General features: G+C 34.2%; 1 protein-coding gene across 5 annotated transcripts in view; it reads left to right on the top strand.

Moving 5' to 3' along the window:
- The window catches only part of LOC149807653 (microtubule-associated protein RP/EB family member 1-like), a 61,939-nt gene that overhangs the window by 2,568 nt on the left and 41,221 nt on the right, over positions 1-18,150 (top strand). The window contains exon 1 of one of the 5 annotated variants that reach the window (XM_089969225.1): positions 8,112-8,130. The exons of 1 other annotated variant lie outside the window; for it this stretch is intronic. Coding sequence is in view for 1 of the 4 variants with exons in the window: in XM_089969208.1 (XP_089825334.1) it covers positions 9,668-9,759 (92 nt within the window). In the remaining 3 variants the exon portion in view is untranslated. Of the gene's footprint in view, positions 1-8,111; positions 8,131-9,634; positions 9,760-18,150 lie in introns of those variants that run through there. 3 more of the 5 variants (XM_089969208.1, XM_089969214.1, XM_089969201.1) reach the window with 3 other exon arrangements.

The raw sequence follows: 18,150 nt of genomic DNA, 5'->3' as shown, positions 1-18,150 counted from the left end.
GACTGTATCGCAGCATACAGTACTCAGCCCAGATGTCAGCATAAGCAGATTATGATGTAACAATGCACTGTAAAGATGGGGTTGTCAATAAGAACAAAGGATCGTTTGTGTAACAGATTGATTCCAATGCATTGCTTAGTCAAGTTTGTGGCTTCCTTTCGTTCTGCCTTTTAATTTATCTAGTCCAAATCCATGATTGTATGTACAAATTAAATAACCAAAAAGTATGTCGCCAAAAAAATCGCCAGATGGGATATTTTTGTCGCCAATAAGGAAAAAAAATCGCAATTTGCGACATTGGCGAAGCCCAGGACGATCCCTGTATATGAGTCAACACCTGGCATTAATATACCGTATATATAAACATTAATTACTGTTATTAAACTAAAAGAAGGAATGAAGAAACATATCACACAGCATATGTGCCCCCCCCCCCCAAAAAAATTCGGAATAAATGTTATTTAGTAAGCAGTGTTACATGCATATATGAGTTAACAATAAGGAAATAAGTTGGGATATAAAATGTGGGAAATAGTTATCGCATGTATGGTATCTTGAGATGACATTTGAACTGTTAACATAAATTCATACCCATTATAAGTATTGTTAGTTATAACAAAATAGGGCATTGTTTATTTGTTAATCAGTTGCTAGTGCTTTCACTCATTGTAGAAAGCTGTTTCTTTGAAGTATGACGAAGAGACTTGAGCCTAACCTTTGGCTATTGTGCAGCTTTGGCACAGCTGACCAGAATATGAAATGGGGGCACATTGGGGGGGGGGGGATTAACACACTCCACAAGGAGAAACAGTGTGTCTCTTGAGAATTTCATGTGTGTTGAACCTGAAAAATCTGTGAATATTTAGTGAAAACGATGCTTAAATATGACGCAAAAAACTTCACAATGGTAGGTCCAAATCTTTGTGTTTTCGGAGTCAATCTCCCAACTTGGTTTTTGAAAAGATTTTTTGCTTGACATGCTTGAATAACTAATTGGTATTACCTTAATTTATTCAGCGACTATTTGATTTCTTTGGAAATCTTTCTTTACATTTGAAACTTCAACACAGAAGGGGCAGTTTTGGTTGGAACGTATTTGGATTTCTTGGAATTATTGGAATTGAAAGGACTTTTAGGAAATAGGAATTCATTCACCATGCTGTAAGTTAATTTAATTCTTTCAGTCCTGTATTTTGAGAGATAAATTATTTTCAGTTATGCAAAATTTGTTTGTTTTGCTATTTCTTGTTGTGTAGTTTACATCCCTGGAATCTTAACACGGGATTAATGGCAAAAGTAAAAGACCAATGAGCAAAATTACCATATATTATATACACCGCCTGGATTCCTGTTTGGTGATGCATTCCTTCAAAATGTCGCAACCAGTTGTAAATGAATTGATGACTTGTGTCTTGATACATATAGCACAGAACATCTGCTTTAACTTTGTATCATCTCAGCCATGTGCACCCAAGTTTCCAGCTGTTGAGTAATTTTCAGGAACTTTTGAACTGTTCATCATGATGTGGTGTTGCATTTGAAGCATTGCTGCCATCAGTACATGTAGAAGCAGTTGGACTGTCAGGTATAACATCAGGTTCAGTGACTGTTGTCTGATGAATTTACACAAAATCCAAATGCTGTTAATTTTGTTAACCCTTTACTTCATGCAGACGTCTTTGGCCGTCTTTACTCCATTCGCATGGAAGCGCCTTTGGACACCTCTACTCCATTCACATGAAAGTGTCTTTTAACGCCTGCTGTAAACATCAGCCATTTTAAGTGGGTTTTCATAGCGCCACCTTCATGGAAAACTTTCTGTTAGATACCACATTCATTTCTGCGATTGACCACATGGTCACTATTTATGCTCTGGTCAAAATCTGCTATTTAAAGAAACTGGGTCGTAATCTTCGCTCTCCAAAATGGCGGTCGCGGATTTTGTTCAGTACTTACAAAGTTTTCACGATTAGAATCATAACTATGAAAGCTTCAATAACTTAGGTAAAGGCTCTGATGTTGATGTAGGCAGCAATTAAATTTTATAAATTATCAAATTAGATAATTTAGTGATGGAGATGCAGAGAGAATACTTGTAAATTTCAAGTATGAGAAATGGCAGCTATGGTTGGTCACGAGGTTTCACTGACTTGACATTGAACAAGTTCTTTCAAGATTTTAAAGCACATAAAAAATTCTTCCGTGAAAAATAATTACACAGCTATAACGATCGGACTTTGCTCTTAAATTTTTCCATACATAATAGATGTGTACCAAAAAATGTAAAATGGTTCAAATTGCTGTTAAACGTAACGTACACTACATTGCTTGACAGTTAACAGGCAGGCCTATGTGTATGGAGTTTAATAGGTAACAGGTGTTCTATTTATAGTTAAGCGTTTACAAGATCTCTGCCAATATATGATCACAAACTGAAATACCGAAAAGACAAGTATTTGCATCTTGTTATTGTATATGTTGATGTCTCCACTGAAATTATGATTTTTATTTGTTTGAATTATAATAATAAAAAGTTTTAAAATATTTGATTTAAGCGATTTTGCTACATAGTATTTACATTTTACCTTGCACAATTTGTGTAATGACATCACTTGCTTGTACATCATTGGACATGTATGGTAAACGGTGAATTATAATACATATACAGAACGTAAGAGGAAAGCATAAAAGTTCCAAAAGTATTGACATGTTATAAAATGATGCTTCTGAGACTGTTATATGCACTCATGTGTAGCAGACACGCTTGCATGGCGACCTAGTAATTAATTCTCATCTATCTACACAGTCATTCCGGATTCTTATGAAAGAAATCAAGGTGTATAGGATTAATTATAGAGAATTATAAATATGCACCAGACAGAATGGAAAGTGCTATCCCTGGATTCTATAGGAGAATGCATGAAAACAGAAGGCAGAATTAATATTTAATACAAATACTATCATGCAGGTTAGAGTGCATATGACACAGACTCAGTAGCATTATTTTTTGGTGATGTGTGCTTAGTCGTGATGGAATATTGACTGGTGTGTGCAGGCAAGGCGATGGGTGCATTTTACCTGCTGACCTGGGTTCAAATCTATGTAGAGTACAAATTAAAATTCCCTAACCTGTATGATAGTATTATTTGTATTAAATATTAATTCTGCCTACCATTATCAAGCATTCTCTTACAGAATCTAGGGATAGCATTGGTGTATCTCTCTCTCTCTCTCCCTATATATATATATACTTTTCATTTCGTTTTTATTATTTATTTGAAGAAAAAAAAGGCCTTTCCTAGTAGAGTATTTGCGGCTGTAACTTTAGGGATTTTCTGTAAGTGCTGGCTTATGTCATGCTTGTACTGTGCCACTCAGGTGTAATGAGGTCCAAAACTGTTAGGAGATAGTTGATTAGATCTTGACTTCATCAGTTCCATTGACAAATACACTGGACTGGTTGGATATCCAAACCGTGCCAGTTTGGATGTCGTTTGCAGTAACTGGAAAATATATTTCCTTTCATTGTTAATAAATTCAAGCCATGGATAATTATTAACCCAATATGGCTGACATTTTTTTGTCTCTTGTGACATTTTGACATTTTTTTTTGCTGCCCAAGTCTGGATTATGTCTTGCTGGAGAAATGGTTACCTCAGACTCAGTGGCAGCTTTGTGTTCTATCCCTCCACTTTCATATGAACTTTCCTTCTCTAAATCATGCTTCAGACCTTGTGAGCAAAAAAAACTAGTTAACTAATTTTAACCTAATAAGAAAGATCATCTTGTTTTGACAACTACTTCTACAAAAGTGGTAATTTAAATGCAAAAAACACTCCTTTAGTGTACAGCCATAACCCAGTTGTTTCAAAGTGTTACATCTTAAAGTTGAATCTATGTACAAGGAATACAGAAATTTAGGAATCGTTACTGTCATTTAATCAGTTCATAAAGGAAACAAACACTTGTGTTGGTAAGGGCCTTTTACAAATTTAATTGCATTGACTCAGGGTATTGAAATTAAATATCAATCAAAGGGATAGTTGGGTTGAGAACACAAGATAAAACAAGGTTCTTTATAACTGATAATTAATCATACTTGATTTGTTGGTTTTTTTAAAGTGTTTTGATTGGCTGATAATTTGATCACTTTGCCCAATATGCAGTCAAGTAGTGATAGGACTCACCCACATGCAACATCTATCAGTGACCACTAGTTGTAATATAATGGAATGTGAACGAAGAATAAGTTGAAGCAAATTGAAGCATTCAGTATGCTTGGAGTTCATGAATGGCCAGATAATGGATGATAAAGTGATTGAAAGCATGAAAATTGGTGATTGCCCAACTTGTTTTAAAATAGAAACAATAGATTTGCTCCAGACTAGAGCCTTGGAAAATTTTATTGTCCAAGTTCAAAAATAAATAGTCTGGGACATACAGAAATATATCACACCTGCTTATACAGGCCTGATTTGTTAGACTCTTGTGTAATTTTGATAACCATCAGATATTTTATTCACTAGGAAAAGGTTGTAAATGAAAAAATTCACAAGAAAGGAACTTGGTGAATTATTAGAACCTTTGTTTAAGATGCAATTTCTGAAAGACATTAAAAGAAAAAGATGTAATGGACATATGTGAGAGATGTATGTTGAAGTGAAAATGTTGTAAATGTTCTAGCAAAACATTTAACACATTAAACCCTGGAGGTTTTTGTCGTTTTCACCTGGTTATCTAGCAATAACATAATGCCAATTTGTGTTAGAAACCTCGTTTTTCATTGGCTATTTGGCTCACGCATGAACATAAGGATGACAGTTAAAGTTCTTTTTTCTTTTTTTTTTCCTTTTCTTTATTTTGTTTGACGGACCCATTATTTTTGTATCGAGACCACTCTTTATTCCAAATGCCCATCTTATCCTACTTTTTGCAAAGGTTCGTCTGTTTACAGTTCACAGACCTGCTAACTCTTAAGATTTTGCCATAAGTCACACGAAAATTACCCTTAAAATACAGACTAACAGCATGCGAGCAAAAACTGCTGAAAAATTGTAGTTGCCAAAAAATCCAGATAAACGATTCATCCGTGTTTGATATGGATCCGGGTTTCATATTAGGATTAATGAAATAGGTCAGGGAACCAGACAAACTTTACAGCAGCACCCCAGACACTTTAAACTGCACCTGTTTGTTCATGCATAGAGTCTGCGTGATCAAACTGTTGATTATAGGCTTTTTTAAATGGTGTGCAGGAAGTGATGCATGTTTAACAAGAAAAGGAAAATAAGCTTCTAAAATAGTATACTAATCAACACTGAAGAATAAAAAGGAGTATTCAGATTCTTGTGAATAAAAGCTGGAAAGGACACAATTACATTTATTGGACATCACATGCCAATTTGAGCATGTCTCACAGCGGGAGATATGATTGCCATCGTCATGTGAAATGGAATAAGAATTTCCAAGAATTACATCAAGTCGAGAGATAACAACAAGCCATTGAGTTGCATAGGGTTTGGAACTAACTTTTCTGCAACTGTACTTATGGTAAGTAAAGTCTACATGTATTTTACAAACTTTTCAGTTGAACATAATGTTTATCGTCACTGCATCAAACTTTTAAATTACATTTTCCATCTTTACAATAGCCGTTATTGATATTTTGTTGCATCTTGCTGAAAACTGGTCAGTTTTATGGGGAAAGAAATGAACGGACTTACTGAGACGGACTCGTCAGGGTTGGCAGGTCTGAGTTCATACCGGTCTGCCTTAGATCTGAGACCTAAAAGTCTCAAATCAGTACACAAAAACAGATTCCGACCACGGGCGAATTTTGGGTTGAAAATGAGTGGGTACAAAAAATGAGTTTTTTTCACTCTGTATTATGTAGTGCAACTAGAAATTACAGATTGTTTGGTATCATTGTAGAGCAACATCTGTCTGCCTTTCTATAATACCACCCACTTTAGTGTATCTTACATGACCTTGATGCTTCGGAGCTTGGCAGTAGGCTACTACCTCCTGCCATGTAAACTTGTCACCAGGGGTTAATGTGTTAATACAAATATTGAGTTGTGTAACACAAGATACAATTTTGTTATCTTTTCTTCCTTTTCAATTTCACTCTAGTTGATGCACAAAAAATGGTCTCAACTGAGCAGTGTTGAACAATAGAATAATGAGATGTGAACAGATGTGCTGACTAATTAGTGTGAACACATGGGCTGACTAATTAGTCAATCGATTAAAGAATTTGATTGAGTAATTACCTGTTTTGAATGTTAAAACTTGTAAGTTTTATTGAATAATTTTGTGTGGCTGTTTTGATTGTCAAAACTTTTCAATTTTTGTTTGCTCAAATCTTTCCATATATTTAACATCATTGAAAAATGTAGTTATACACTGCTTTTGAGGATATGACAATAGATTCTCATTTACAAAATCAAGATCAACAATTTCAAGCATAATTATCTGATTAATTAACAACATTAATTACTTTATGTAAGTAGAATATGAGAAATAATGATAAAATTAGAGATGTCATAATTTTAGGAAACTTTTACAGGGTACCCGTTGATGCTAACAGTTGGTTACCCAGTTATCTGATTCAAGGGAAATTGTACTATATGTGGACCTGAACTGCTTTTTTGTAGGTTAATACATATGAGCCCACTAGAGAGGTATAAGCATATATATGTTAATATTAGTGGCAAAAAGCGTAATCTGAGCATAAAAAGAGCAGTCTATATATTACATGCCATCATTACAGAAAACTATGAAAAATGTACATTTATTTTTGCCATTTACATGTACTAGGATGTGCAGTTAAAATTCTTGTCACAGATTGGCTAAATCAACGTGGATTAGTAGTTAGTACAAGAGTTTAGACACAAAACAAATTAATAATTTTAATAACACTCACTTTAGCTAGTCTACATATCGAACTTTTTGTGTGAATGGTCATGAAGTCCACAGATGACGAATACAGTATTGCATCACTGACAATTTCTTCTTTCAAACTTTTTAAAGTGCTATTGATTTGTCCTTTTCTGTATGCAATGTTTTTAAGTTTAGCAAAATCTCTAATATTTTTCAGACATAAGATCCATGAGTCACATCAATAAAGCTGGTTTCTCTTAATATTTAACGCCATTTTTTCAGGTCCATGACAGATGTATATATGAAAATAGAATGTGTAATGCATAGTTTCACATTCAAGAAACCTGTTCGTTTTCTTGGAACTGTTTCATGTACAGTTACTATAAATAGAAACTAATGAAATTAGAAGGTCTGATGATGAATAAACGTACAGCCAATAGTCCTGAAATATGAACCCAACATTGTAATTATTTTTTTGTCTTTCTAGCTCCTGATGTCTTTGATCAGAACTTTGAAACATATTTGGGGTGGTGGTGTTTTGTTTTTAAAGATTTCTAACTGGTACACAGTTGCAATAATAGTATATTATTACCTGGGTTATTATCAATGGGCGAACAACTGAGATCCTGTTGAAATCTTTACTTGTATTATACTATACAATGCCGGAAGTAACTGTGTCAGATAATGTCAGAGTAATTGTATCAAATCCGTTGATCCAAATATATTGATGACAAACTCACCTGATATGTGCATTTTTCATTATGAACTTGGCAGGAAACAACTAATATGATAATATGTTCGTAGTAACATACCAGTGATTGTAACTTTTTGTGATGTATGCTACAGTAGATTAGTGGAGGGAGTGTGTGTGCAAATTTCATTAATTACTGCTAGTGTTTCTTTACTAATACTTGTACACATAGTAAACTGTAATTATTTTCCTGTATGTGCCAGAAAAATGATGTGAATCAAAATATCATTTTCAAAATTCCCATTTTCTGTTGCCATACAAGCATGCTAACATCCTGCCTTAGATTAGCAGTTAGAGAGGGGTATTAGTCTTTAAATATATAGTATAGGTGCATGGTATACTGGTTTACTGCTGTATTTATTTCTGGTGGTATGCACCACAGTACCTACAGTACCTTTACCTTTATATTTACTGGCTCTCTGATAAATATCTTACCTGGTTGTTGGCATCCCTGTCTATTATATCAGTGTTGTGGCTAGTGGATTGTTGGCTTCAGTGTGAGTGTTTCCATTTTTTTCTCAATAAGCTTTCTAATGTCAGCACAATATCTTTTATAGGGTGTCAGTTACAATGTAAGCTAATCATCCCACTTTAGTTAAGATTTAGATTACCCAATACAGCTTTGTGGTATACAATTATTAACATAAGCAAATCCATCTACTGTTAGGTACTGACCATTTAATTTTCAGAGTGGGGCTGTGATTATCTTTTGATCTGAGATTTTATTTTATCTTGAGCATTTTTAATTCAGATAATATAATGGATATAATATAGTGTTATTTTGCTATATATCAGGGCAAGATATTTTCACCTATTGACATGGAAATTTAATAAAATGTGTCAGGCCCCTATATCAGAACATTAAATTATTGGCCCCAAACATAATTGTGGTACATAACATTAAAAAATATTTCATGGTACCCACTACCTAGGTCTAATATTTATCCATGCACTTGGATGTTTTTGCAGGCTAACTATAGAGTGGAGCAGGCAAGTAAAAATCTGACATTTATTTCATCGTGTTAGTAAACTTGAAGAAAATTTTAATGCCAGTGCTACTACTGTAATTTTCACCTCATGCCATATTGTAGAATTGTTCTCATAAAGAAGACTTTAATTTGCTTATAGTACCTGTAATCTACAGTCCATCCCTGATATTCGTCTCAAAATTAATGTCTGCTAAAGGTAACCTACAACCTATCCTTGTTATTCATCTCAGAATTAATGATGATGCAGCTGCTATACCATCTTTACTTCCACATATTAAAGTTATGACAATCATTTTAATAAGAGAGTCTGTTTAAAACTGAATTAAAATCATCTTGAAACAATCATGTGCAGCTCTTTCTGGCCATTATCATTTGTTTGGCAAGTCACCTGATACACTTTGTTGTTGGTATTACTGTCATGGTTAATGACAGGATCCACTTTCAATCTCTGATTAACATGATTTGGTGTCATAACCTTTTAATTAATAATTGTTTAATTTAATGTTGTGACATAATGGTGCCATTAATAGCATGAATATCATAAAAGGTTACAAGACTTTCAAAGTTTACTGCATCTTTGTTCTGTCTAGGCTTTTATCAGGAATGTACAAGATAAATACATTGAATACCATTGTCATATCAAGGTACAAATTTCATATTGAATAATGCTGTAATTAACCTTATATTTGCAACAGTAACAGTAATAAATTGAATACAGTTTGAAAATGACTTTCAAATGCACTTCCTTTAAATCTTCACATTATATTGAGCACTTTTTGTTATTTAACAAATATTTAAAGTATACAATCATTATAAAAAAAAATTGTGCAAGATGATGTTTGTTCTTTAGAGGTTTTACATCATTCTTATTATGATATAAAGTAACATGTGTCACAGAGGTAGCCTGCAGCAGATGGATATGTATATATTAATATTCAGTATTTTCACTCAATATTATAACTTTGCTTAAAGTCCAATTATGTCAAATTCCAATTCACCTAATACTGATTCTGGAACCACAAATAGAGTGGAAAGAAGGAGAGCCATGGAACTCTGGAATATGGCATATAATAGTGTAAAGACAAAGGCATGGCGCTGCCCTTATCATGCATACAGGAATACACATTTCTGCTGCATGTAAGTGACATGTATTTGCATCTCAAATAGGCTGGCTGAGTCATATGTTATTACAAAGTTCTGATGCTATGTGTTATATATCCTTTACTTAGAATTTTATGATTTTTTTTTCACTTTATTTGGGGTGGTGGGTGGTTTTTAAAGTTAGTGTGCAAATGATTGAGCTATCAAGGGGACATTTTGTGTACCTCTACCTGTGTCTCCTTATGATGATCAAGGTGTATGGATTTGTTAAAGTTAGGGAGACGCTGGCAGTTTGGGTGGAGAAAAGTCCTCTTAGCCTGCACAAGGTGTAACAGTGAAAATGCATACAGTGGATGTACGAGTTCTTCATCTATTCAAGTAATAAACATTTAAATTTTGACATTAGTTTCATAATTTTCATCCTTGACAAGAAGTGTTAAGCTTTGGAATAAAATATTTAAAACTGCATTTATGATCATCCGGTGAGACAGTATCAGGCCTTGGGTTTGTTTGGTATACCAAATTGTACGAGTAACTTTAGTGATGTTTTTAAAAGAATTTATCAGAATTATTTTATTATCCAACATGAACTGAAGCTGATGTCAGAACATTTAATTACAATTTATGCTGATATTTCTAAAATAAACACTACGACAGGTTTTAGATAATGAACATTTTTTTTATATCCCACTTGTCACTAGTACAGATATTACCGGTACGAAGTTGTCATTATTATTTAATTTGAATACTGCTAAGTATTTTGCACGTGTAAGTAATAATTGTGCAGTCACATAGGTTTTGTTAACCATTGGAAAATTTTTTACAAGATGTTCAACAGGTTCAACACTAAATGGTTTATGACCAGTGTTTGTTTTCACTTCTACTTATTCAGGATTTACAGTATATAAATCTATATCCAGATGGCCCTTGATAAATTGTCTACTTGTCCACTTTTACATAATGCAAAAAAATTCCAAGATTGCAGGAATATGGTCAGAGAATACTGTTATTTTAAGTTGGATTGAAGTTGTTAATGTCTATGTCTAAGTGTCCAGTTTATAGGCCAAATATGTCTTTATGCTGGAACTGAAGATGTAATATTTAGAGTGATACTAAATGTTTCAATGATTTATCAAGGTTTAACTTTGTATTTTGACATCTGTTTATGGAGAAGCCTGTTGACCCCTGGCTTATTCCAATGTCTGTTATGTGAACTTCATGAAGAGTATGTTAATACACTTCATGTAGTGGTGAAGGTCAGAGCAACATTTGTATTTTTCTGTAAAAATCAGTGCCATGTTATGTTTCTGATAAATTTGGGAAGCAGTGGTAGTTTAGGTTTTAGAATGTCCAACTTTTAATCTGAAGGTTGTGGGTTAGAGTCCCAAACAGGTATGTATGAGTTGGATACTCTGGTGTGTCCTTGTGAAAGTCACTTAGTTCCCAGTTTCTTAGCCATGCATCCAACAAAAAAATCTTAATTTTGACTAGATATCAAAGTAAAAATTACGTTGAATACCCTATAGGCTTCCCCATTATTGATGTAAATGTATTTTTTTATATGTATGTGTTGGCTTCAAATTTTCTTCTTCAAAATAAACAGCTGTAAAAATCTTACATTAAACAAACTTAGTGCCGTCTTTTTGTCCACAGCTTTTATAGGTGAAAGATGGAATTGCTACCACATTTCTCTAATGATAAACGTTCAAATAGGAGCCAGATTCATGTTAACTCATTCAACCCCAGTCCCGCCTGTTGTACCCTACTTTCAAGCTCTGTAGCATCAAGGTCACTTAAGATACACCAAAGAGGATGGTATTACAATAACAGAGACTGATGCAGCTCTACAATGATATCAGATAATCTGGACTTTCTGCTCACATTACACAATGCAGAGGGGAAAACATCTCTTTTCAGACCTGATTTGTTTTACACCAGAACTGCTTGTTGTTAGAATTGGATTTTAAGTCCGGATTTTTAACTTTTTGGGCTGTGATCTAAGGCAGACCAGTCAGAACTGTACACAGGTGAACCTTTGCAAAAAGTAGGATAAATTGAGGTATTGGAGTAGGAAGTTGTCAGGTGTCAAAAATGATGAGTTCAATTTCTGCACATGCACGAACCAAATAGCCAATGAAAAATGACATTTCTAGCACAACTAGGAATGAATTTAAGTGAAAAACTCTTAGAAGCAGATGTATTTGGATGCATTCAAAATTAAACCCCAAAATGCATTTCCTACCCCCATTTCTGGCGAAAATGACAAAAGTCTCCTGGGTCAAATGAGTTAAAAGATTTTTTTATTCTTTTAAACCATAACTACAGCATACATGTCCATCCATTTTGCACTTTCCTTCAGTCAACGGCAATATTTAAATTAATTCAGAAAATGCATAAAAGTATCGTTACTTTGCTGTGCAATATATATCTTTATAAGCTGAATGTACATGTGTTTCTATCAACAGTTGTATTCTTGTACAAAAGTAATGTACAGCTTCCAGAATCTCTAACATGGTGAACAAGTTTTAGGCCTCTTGTCATTTGTATCAGTTCTTAAAGTGGAAATGCACATAATATTTTATAGGTACAGTATTTTTAACTTGAAGTACATTTTCGTTCAGGATGTATGCATATTCTTTAAGAATGAAATTGACTATAGTTATTTGCCATGTTGCGCAAATGTTGACATTGACCTGCGTTTTCTGAATTCATTCCAGATTTGGCTGAATAAATATTCCTGTCACTAGCAAATAGTCTTATGCAAACTACACTGTACTTGTACTGTTATTTAAAACAGACGTCAGACTTTGGGATATGTTTATTATTATGCCAAGTTACACAGTTAAGGGGTGAGGCATACATTTAGTTGTCATTGGTTGGCTTTAATAGCACTATTAATAGGTTATTGGCTAAATCATACCAAGAAAAGGAGCAAAGTGCCTTGCCCAAGGACACAATAAGGCAGCTGATATGAGCTGGCCTGGGCAGTTATTGAACCTGCAACCCTTTGATTACAAATTGACACTCTTCTGAACTTTGGTAGCCTTTGAAAAAATATGGACATTTTATAATTCATGTAGTTATGTTACAGGCTTTAATGCCTTATTGCAGATTTTGTTACTACTGAAAATATTGATATTTTAGCAAAAACTAAAAGCAACACTGATTTTGGAGAATATTGTTCAGTTATTAGTAAGCTTATATGGAACTTAAGTTTTTTCAAATTACAGTGGAACCCTGCTATAATGCGATAATTGGGGTCCAAAAAATTGGATCTCATTAATATCGGGGTTGCACTAATGCGGGGTTTTACAGTATTTTACCTTTTTTTCAGAGAACAACTCATTGGCACGTATACATATATTCATGTCTAATGTATATAATGAATAGGGTATCACTATCAACACCATTTACTATCGTGCCAGCGTGGCATGCAGTTCATCTATAATGCATGTAATTCCATTGAAAAATTGCACACAGATTTACAGTATTCAATAATTTTTCCCAGATCATTGTGTCTGAATTCAATGTCTGATATACAGCATGATCAAAGTATCAACACCATTTATTTGCCATCTGATCGTACCATCAGGGCTTGCAATTCTTGCAATTAATCCATAATATATGTAATTCCATTGCAAAAATTGCATACATATTTAAACTATTCAATACTTTTGTCACACATCAGTATGTGTCTGAATTCAATGGGAAAAATTAACAGCAAAATTAGGTTAACGAAGACGGAACACGTGTACAGTTCATTACATTCCAGGGTCTATGAACGGTGTCTGTACAAATTTTATACTGCTAAAATTTTCTCATATGCATTTCCATGTACATTTAGCCATTGCAGATTTCCAGTAATTAACACTTGTATGCCTATTGAAAATCAAACTGCTCAGATATCCAATATGGCCACCATATGGGCCCTTGTAAAAATCTTATCACTACTTTTCCTGAATGAATGATCATATCACATGAAGTTCTCACTGAAAGATGTCTTGTGATGTCTGTATATGAAAAATTGTGCCAATCAACCTCCATTATGCCACCACAGAAATCTTGTAGCTCGTTTTCCTAGATGGATGGGAGTATTGACATTTGGGCTTTCATCAGATGGCTTTTTCGTCCTAAATGGAATTGGTTCGCATCTGATATCCAGTATTGCTACCATGGCAGTCATCTTTAAAATCTTGCTATTGTTACTTCTTCAAATGAAAGTCACATCAACATGGGGTTTTAACCAGAAGATTATGTATAACGTCTTCTTGGTCCCAAATTAAAATGATGTTGATCTTAAGTCCAGTATGATGACTGTGGTTACTGGCCATCTTGAAAATCACTTCTAGTATCAACATCATTTTGACATCGATTTTCATAAGAGTTTTTGTGCTTTCTAGTTGGCCCTAAACGAAAATGGTGCAAATTCATCCTTAATATGGCTTTTATGATAGCCATTTTGAAAATGTTATTTCAATTTCTCTCAAAAGGGTGTCTATATGAACATATGGTTTTCACTGATGATACTAAGATGGTCCAGAATGAAAATGGTGCCAATCTTACATACACTATGGCTGCAACAATAACAGCCTTTAAATTCTTGCTGTAACTACATACCCAGAATGGATGGTAATATTGACATAAGGTTTTGACAAAGATTTCTAACGATGCAGAATTGACGAATTCTTGAAGTCATTGTGAGAAACAGTTGATACCATTACCCAAACCTGGAAATGTCCAAGCCAACCATTCTGTCATCTTGTAGCATTTACAAGCTGTATTTGCCATTTAATGGATGATAAGTGATAGGTATCTCAAAACCAACAAACTACGCTCAGACATTCATGATGGATTCAGATGGCAGAGAAGCAAAATAGACTATTGGCAGACTTGAAGCATTTTGTTTTAGAAAGCTTCATAAAGAAAGAAGATATAGTTGCAGTCTTTTTCGACTTGGAGAAAGCTTATGACACCACATTGAAGTATGGCATAATTGATCTATTCAATCTAGGTCTACAGGGTTGCCTACCTAACTTTATCATGTGTTTTGAAAGAGAGAAGCTTAAATATTAAGGTAGGCCACATCATTTCTGACAGGTGTACCTTGGCAACATATTGTCAGTAACCCTATTCAGCACCAAATAGCGGAATGCCTTAATCTAGAATTCCCTGCTCATTATATGTTGACAGCTTTTTGGTATGTCATAGATAAAGAGTATGCATACTATTCAACATCAGCTACTGATGAGAATAAACAAAGTAAAGAAATGGGCAGAAGGAAACCAGTTCAGATTTTTGATATCAGAAAATAAGCATTTGTGCTAATTACATTGTATTCATGATGACCCAAAGCTCAGTTTTGCCAGTTGTCTTAATTCTCTTATAGAGGGTTAGAAAATGTTCAGGGTTTATTATTATATGTACCATAAATTAGGGCAAACACAGATTGGGAGCAGATCCAGTCATTAGGAAGAAGAAAACTTGACTGTGGCTCCATTGTGTGTGGATCAGCTTGTAAATTTTACCTGCAGATGCTTGATCTGATACACAGTTAGGGACTTAGACTCTTGAGTGCATTGGAACTTCTCCATCAGAAATCCTCTATGTTGCAGGAGGATAGACTCAAAATGCTGCAAATGATGAGGCAAATGAACCATCATTTTATCTCAGAGGAATGAAATTGGCTCTTTTGTTTGCTTGCAAACTATCTTCCATTTTATCAAATCCTGCACATGTTGTAGTGTTAGGCCCAAATACCAAACTTAACCTTCCGAAACTGAGGCCCTGGGTGGCAGAGTGGTCTAAGGCACTCACTGTTACAGATCACTGACATCTCACCTGTGTCTGAATGGGTTTGAATTTTGGGCTTATCCAGTGTGGACATGTGAGAAAGCTTGCCAGAAGCTTCTGTTGGGTCAGTGATTTTTTCTCTGAGGGTTTTCCTGGAACTCCTTGCACCAGATAAATAATGGCCACTGTGTAGAGCCTATCATTTGCTGATAAAAAAGGTTTAAACCATAAGAATAACAACATTCAAAAACAAAACTTCATTCCATATTTTGGCATAAAAATTTGTCCTCACTTAGATAAAGCAAATATCATTATTTGATTTGTAGCTTGAAGGCCAAATACAAAAAAAAGCCAATCACTGTCAGATATGGCTACCATAACCAAAAAGCATTTGCACAACCTTATCCCAAAAAGTCTCGTCTTGGTTCATGTGAGCTGTATTTATTTTGGATTGAAATGATAATACTCGCTCGTCGATTGTGGGATTTATTATGAGATTATATGGTATGAAATAAACCTAAAACAATACAAAGCGCATACTTAGAATACAAGACAAATTCAATACATAATGTAACAAACAGAAACAATAGACAGTATACAACCCACACACCAGCGTTTATAATTTTATCACAGAAAATATAAATGATACCTTACCAGACTCAATGTTTATAACTTTTAAAACTTATATTCAATGTGTGAAAGACAAGTGCTTTACATCTTCAAACTCGTACTGCTCGCGGTGTTGTCCATCTCAAGAAGTAGAGTAAGAATGCCAGAATCTTTTGTTAGTTTGGTGGGGAATTGGTTTTAATGCCCATGAAGCATGGGAATCGTGCACTGCAATTGATCATTCACTCACTCGCTCACTCATGACAAACACTCACATTGGTACACAAGTCCTGGGTCTAATTTGACTGACTTAAAGAGAAATCAAAATGTCTTTGAGGCTTTAGAGTATTTGACAATGATACTGATGCGCTTGAAGATAAAGATTCAAAAACTAGAGAAAACTTTAAACAACTGTTTTCATAATACATTTATATGCAATTAATTGCATTGAATTTTTTTTTATAACAAAGCATCCTCTGACCCAGATTTCTTGACCAGCTATTGTATTTTGTTATTAGGCAGATATCAGGCAGGGGAGTGATCTCAGGACCACTTAGGCCTGTTGTTTTATTATGGAACAATTTGTTTTTTGTGTGGCAACTTGCAATAATTAAAGTATCCCTACTGTTCATGGTGGAAGCTAGCTTCATCAGGATCATGTGATCTTGGGTTAAATACCAATTGCGCATTCCTGCTAAGATCATCTGGACACTGAACAGGGACAAGAACAAGAAGTCTTGATCTGAGTATATTAAATAATAATTTTCACATTTTGGATTAAGTGGAAAAGAGGACTATTGACATGTTTTTACATTGGATACAAGATGCCATTATTTATATTGCTTATTTCATAAATTATATAAGTGTATGATGGAGCCACAACAAGGCTACAGGGCAAATATAATATTAAAAATAGTATAGCATTGAATTTCCCTAGTATAGATCATAAAAGTCTGCTGCAGCAGGATAACCTTTGTGTTAAAGACTGATTAAGGTGGTGCGGGAAAAGTGCTTCCTTCGCTACATGAATGCAGTGTTGAGATCATATCTCTTTCGTAATAACTGCACCTGTCCTACAAAATTGAGGATAGCAACTTTAGTTTTACTATTCGAATTCACTTTGAGACAGATCATTGGACATTATTAAAATAAAATTAACATTATCCCCCATAAATACAGACAGGGAAGGATTATTCATATTTGCTCTTCCCTCCCATAATTCACTCTTCAAACTACTGTTTGTGTTGATGTTTGATTTTTCAGAGAGGAGGTTGAAATCATTGCTATTATAATGCTTGAGCTTGGAAGAAAAAAAAACCTCTTGATTTACATATGTATTTATAGTATTTAATATCAATCTGATGCCTTTTTTTTCTCTAGAAAGATTTATCTTTTTATTTGACCAAAACATGAATTATTTGATCTTTCATGATATGCAGACTTTCTTCTTGCTTCTATGATTAGTAACTGATCCAAAAATTTAAAAGGATAGATTGTCAAAAAGCAAATCAAGAGTTAGCATCATGTCCTTCAAGGGTAAAAGACAATTGGTAAAATTGTTGAAATAAAGGATATTATTATTATTAACTCGATTTTACTGCTAAGTAATCTTATGGTATGACACTGTGATGTGTTGCTATTTTAAACCTTCTCGAAAGCTACTGAACCAGTTTTGACCAATGTCAGAGCATCCTGGCATGAAGAGCTTTAACATTTGTTCAAATGGTATTTTTTCGTCATTGTTCTGCCACTGCTACTAAAAATAAAACGAAATAAATAATTGTAAATGTTCTACAGTGCCGCTTTGACCAAAGTTTATATAAAGCATCATTGGATGAAAACCTTTTAGATTTTAACAAATCTGACAGCATCCTGGCAGAGGGCCTTCAAGTTTGTACCACTGACGCTGATCATCAATTAGAAATGGCCATGGTTCCTAAAATGGAAAAACATGTAAGCAGTTTCTGAAAAACTGCTCAACAGAATTTGTCCAAATTATACAAAATTGGCATAAAGGCTTTTAAATTT

The sequence above is a fragment of the Sinohyriopsis cumingii genome, chromosome 1 (genome assembly GCF_028554795.1).
Source record: "Sinohyriopsis cumingii isolate HCF-2022 chromosome 1, ASM2855479v2, whole genome shotgun sequence".
Taxonomy (NCBI): Eukaryota; Metazoa; Mollusca; class Bivalvia; order Unionida; family Unionidae; genus Sinohyriopsis; species Sinohyriopsis cumingii.
The sequence above is the reverse complement of the archived record's forward strand: the minus strand, read 5'-3'. Positions and strand labels throughout refer to the sequence as shown.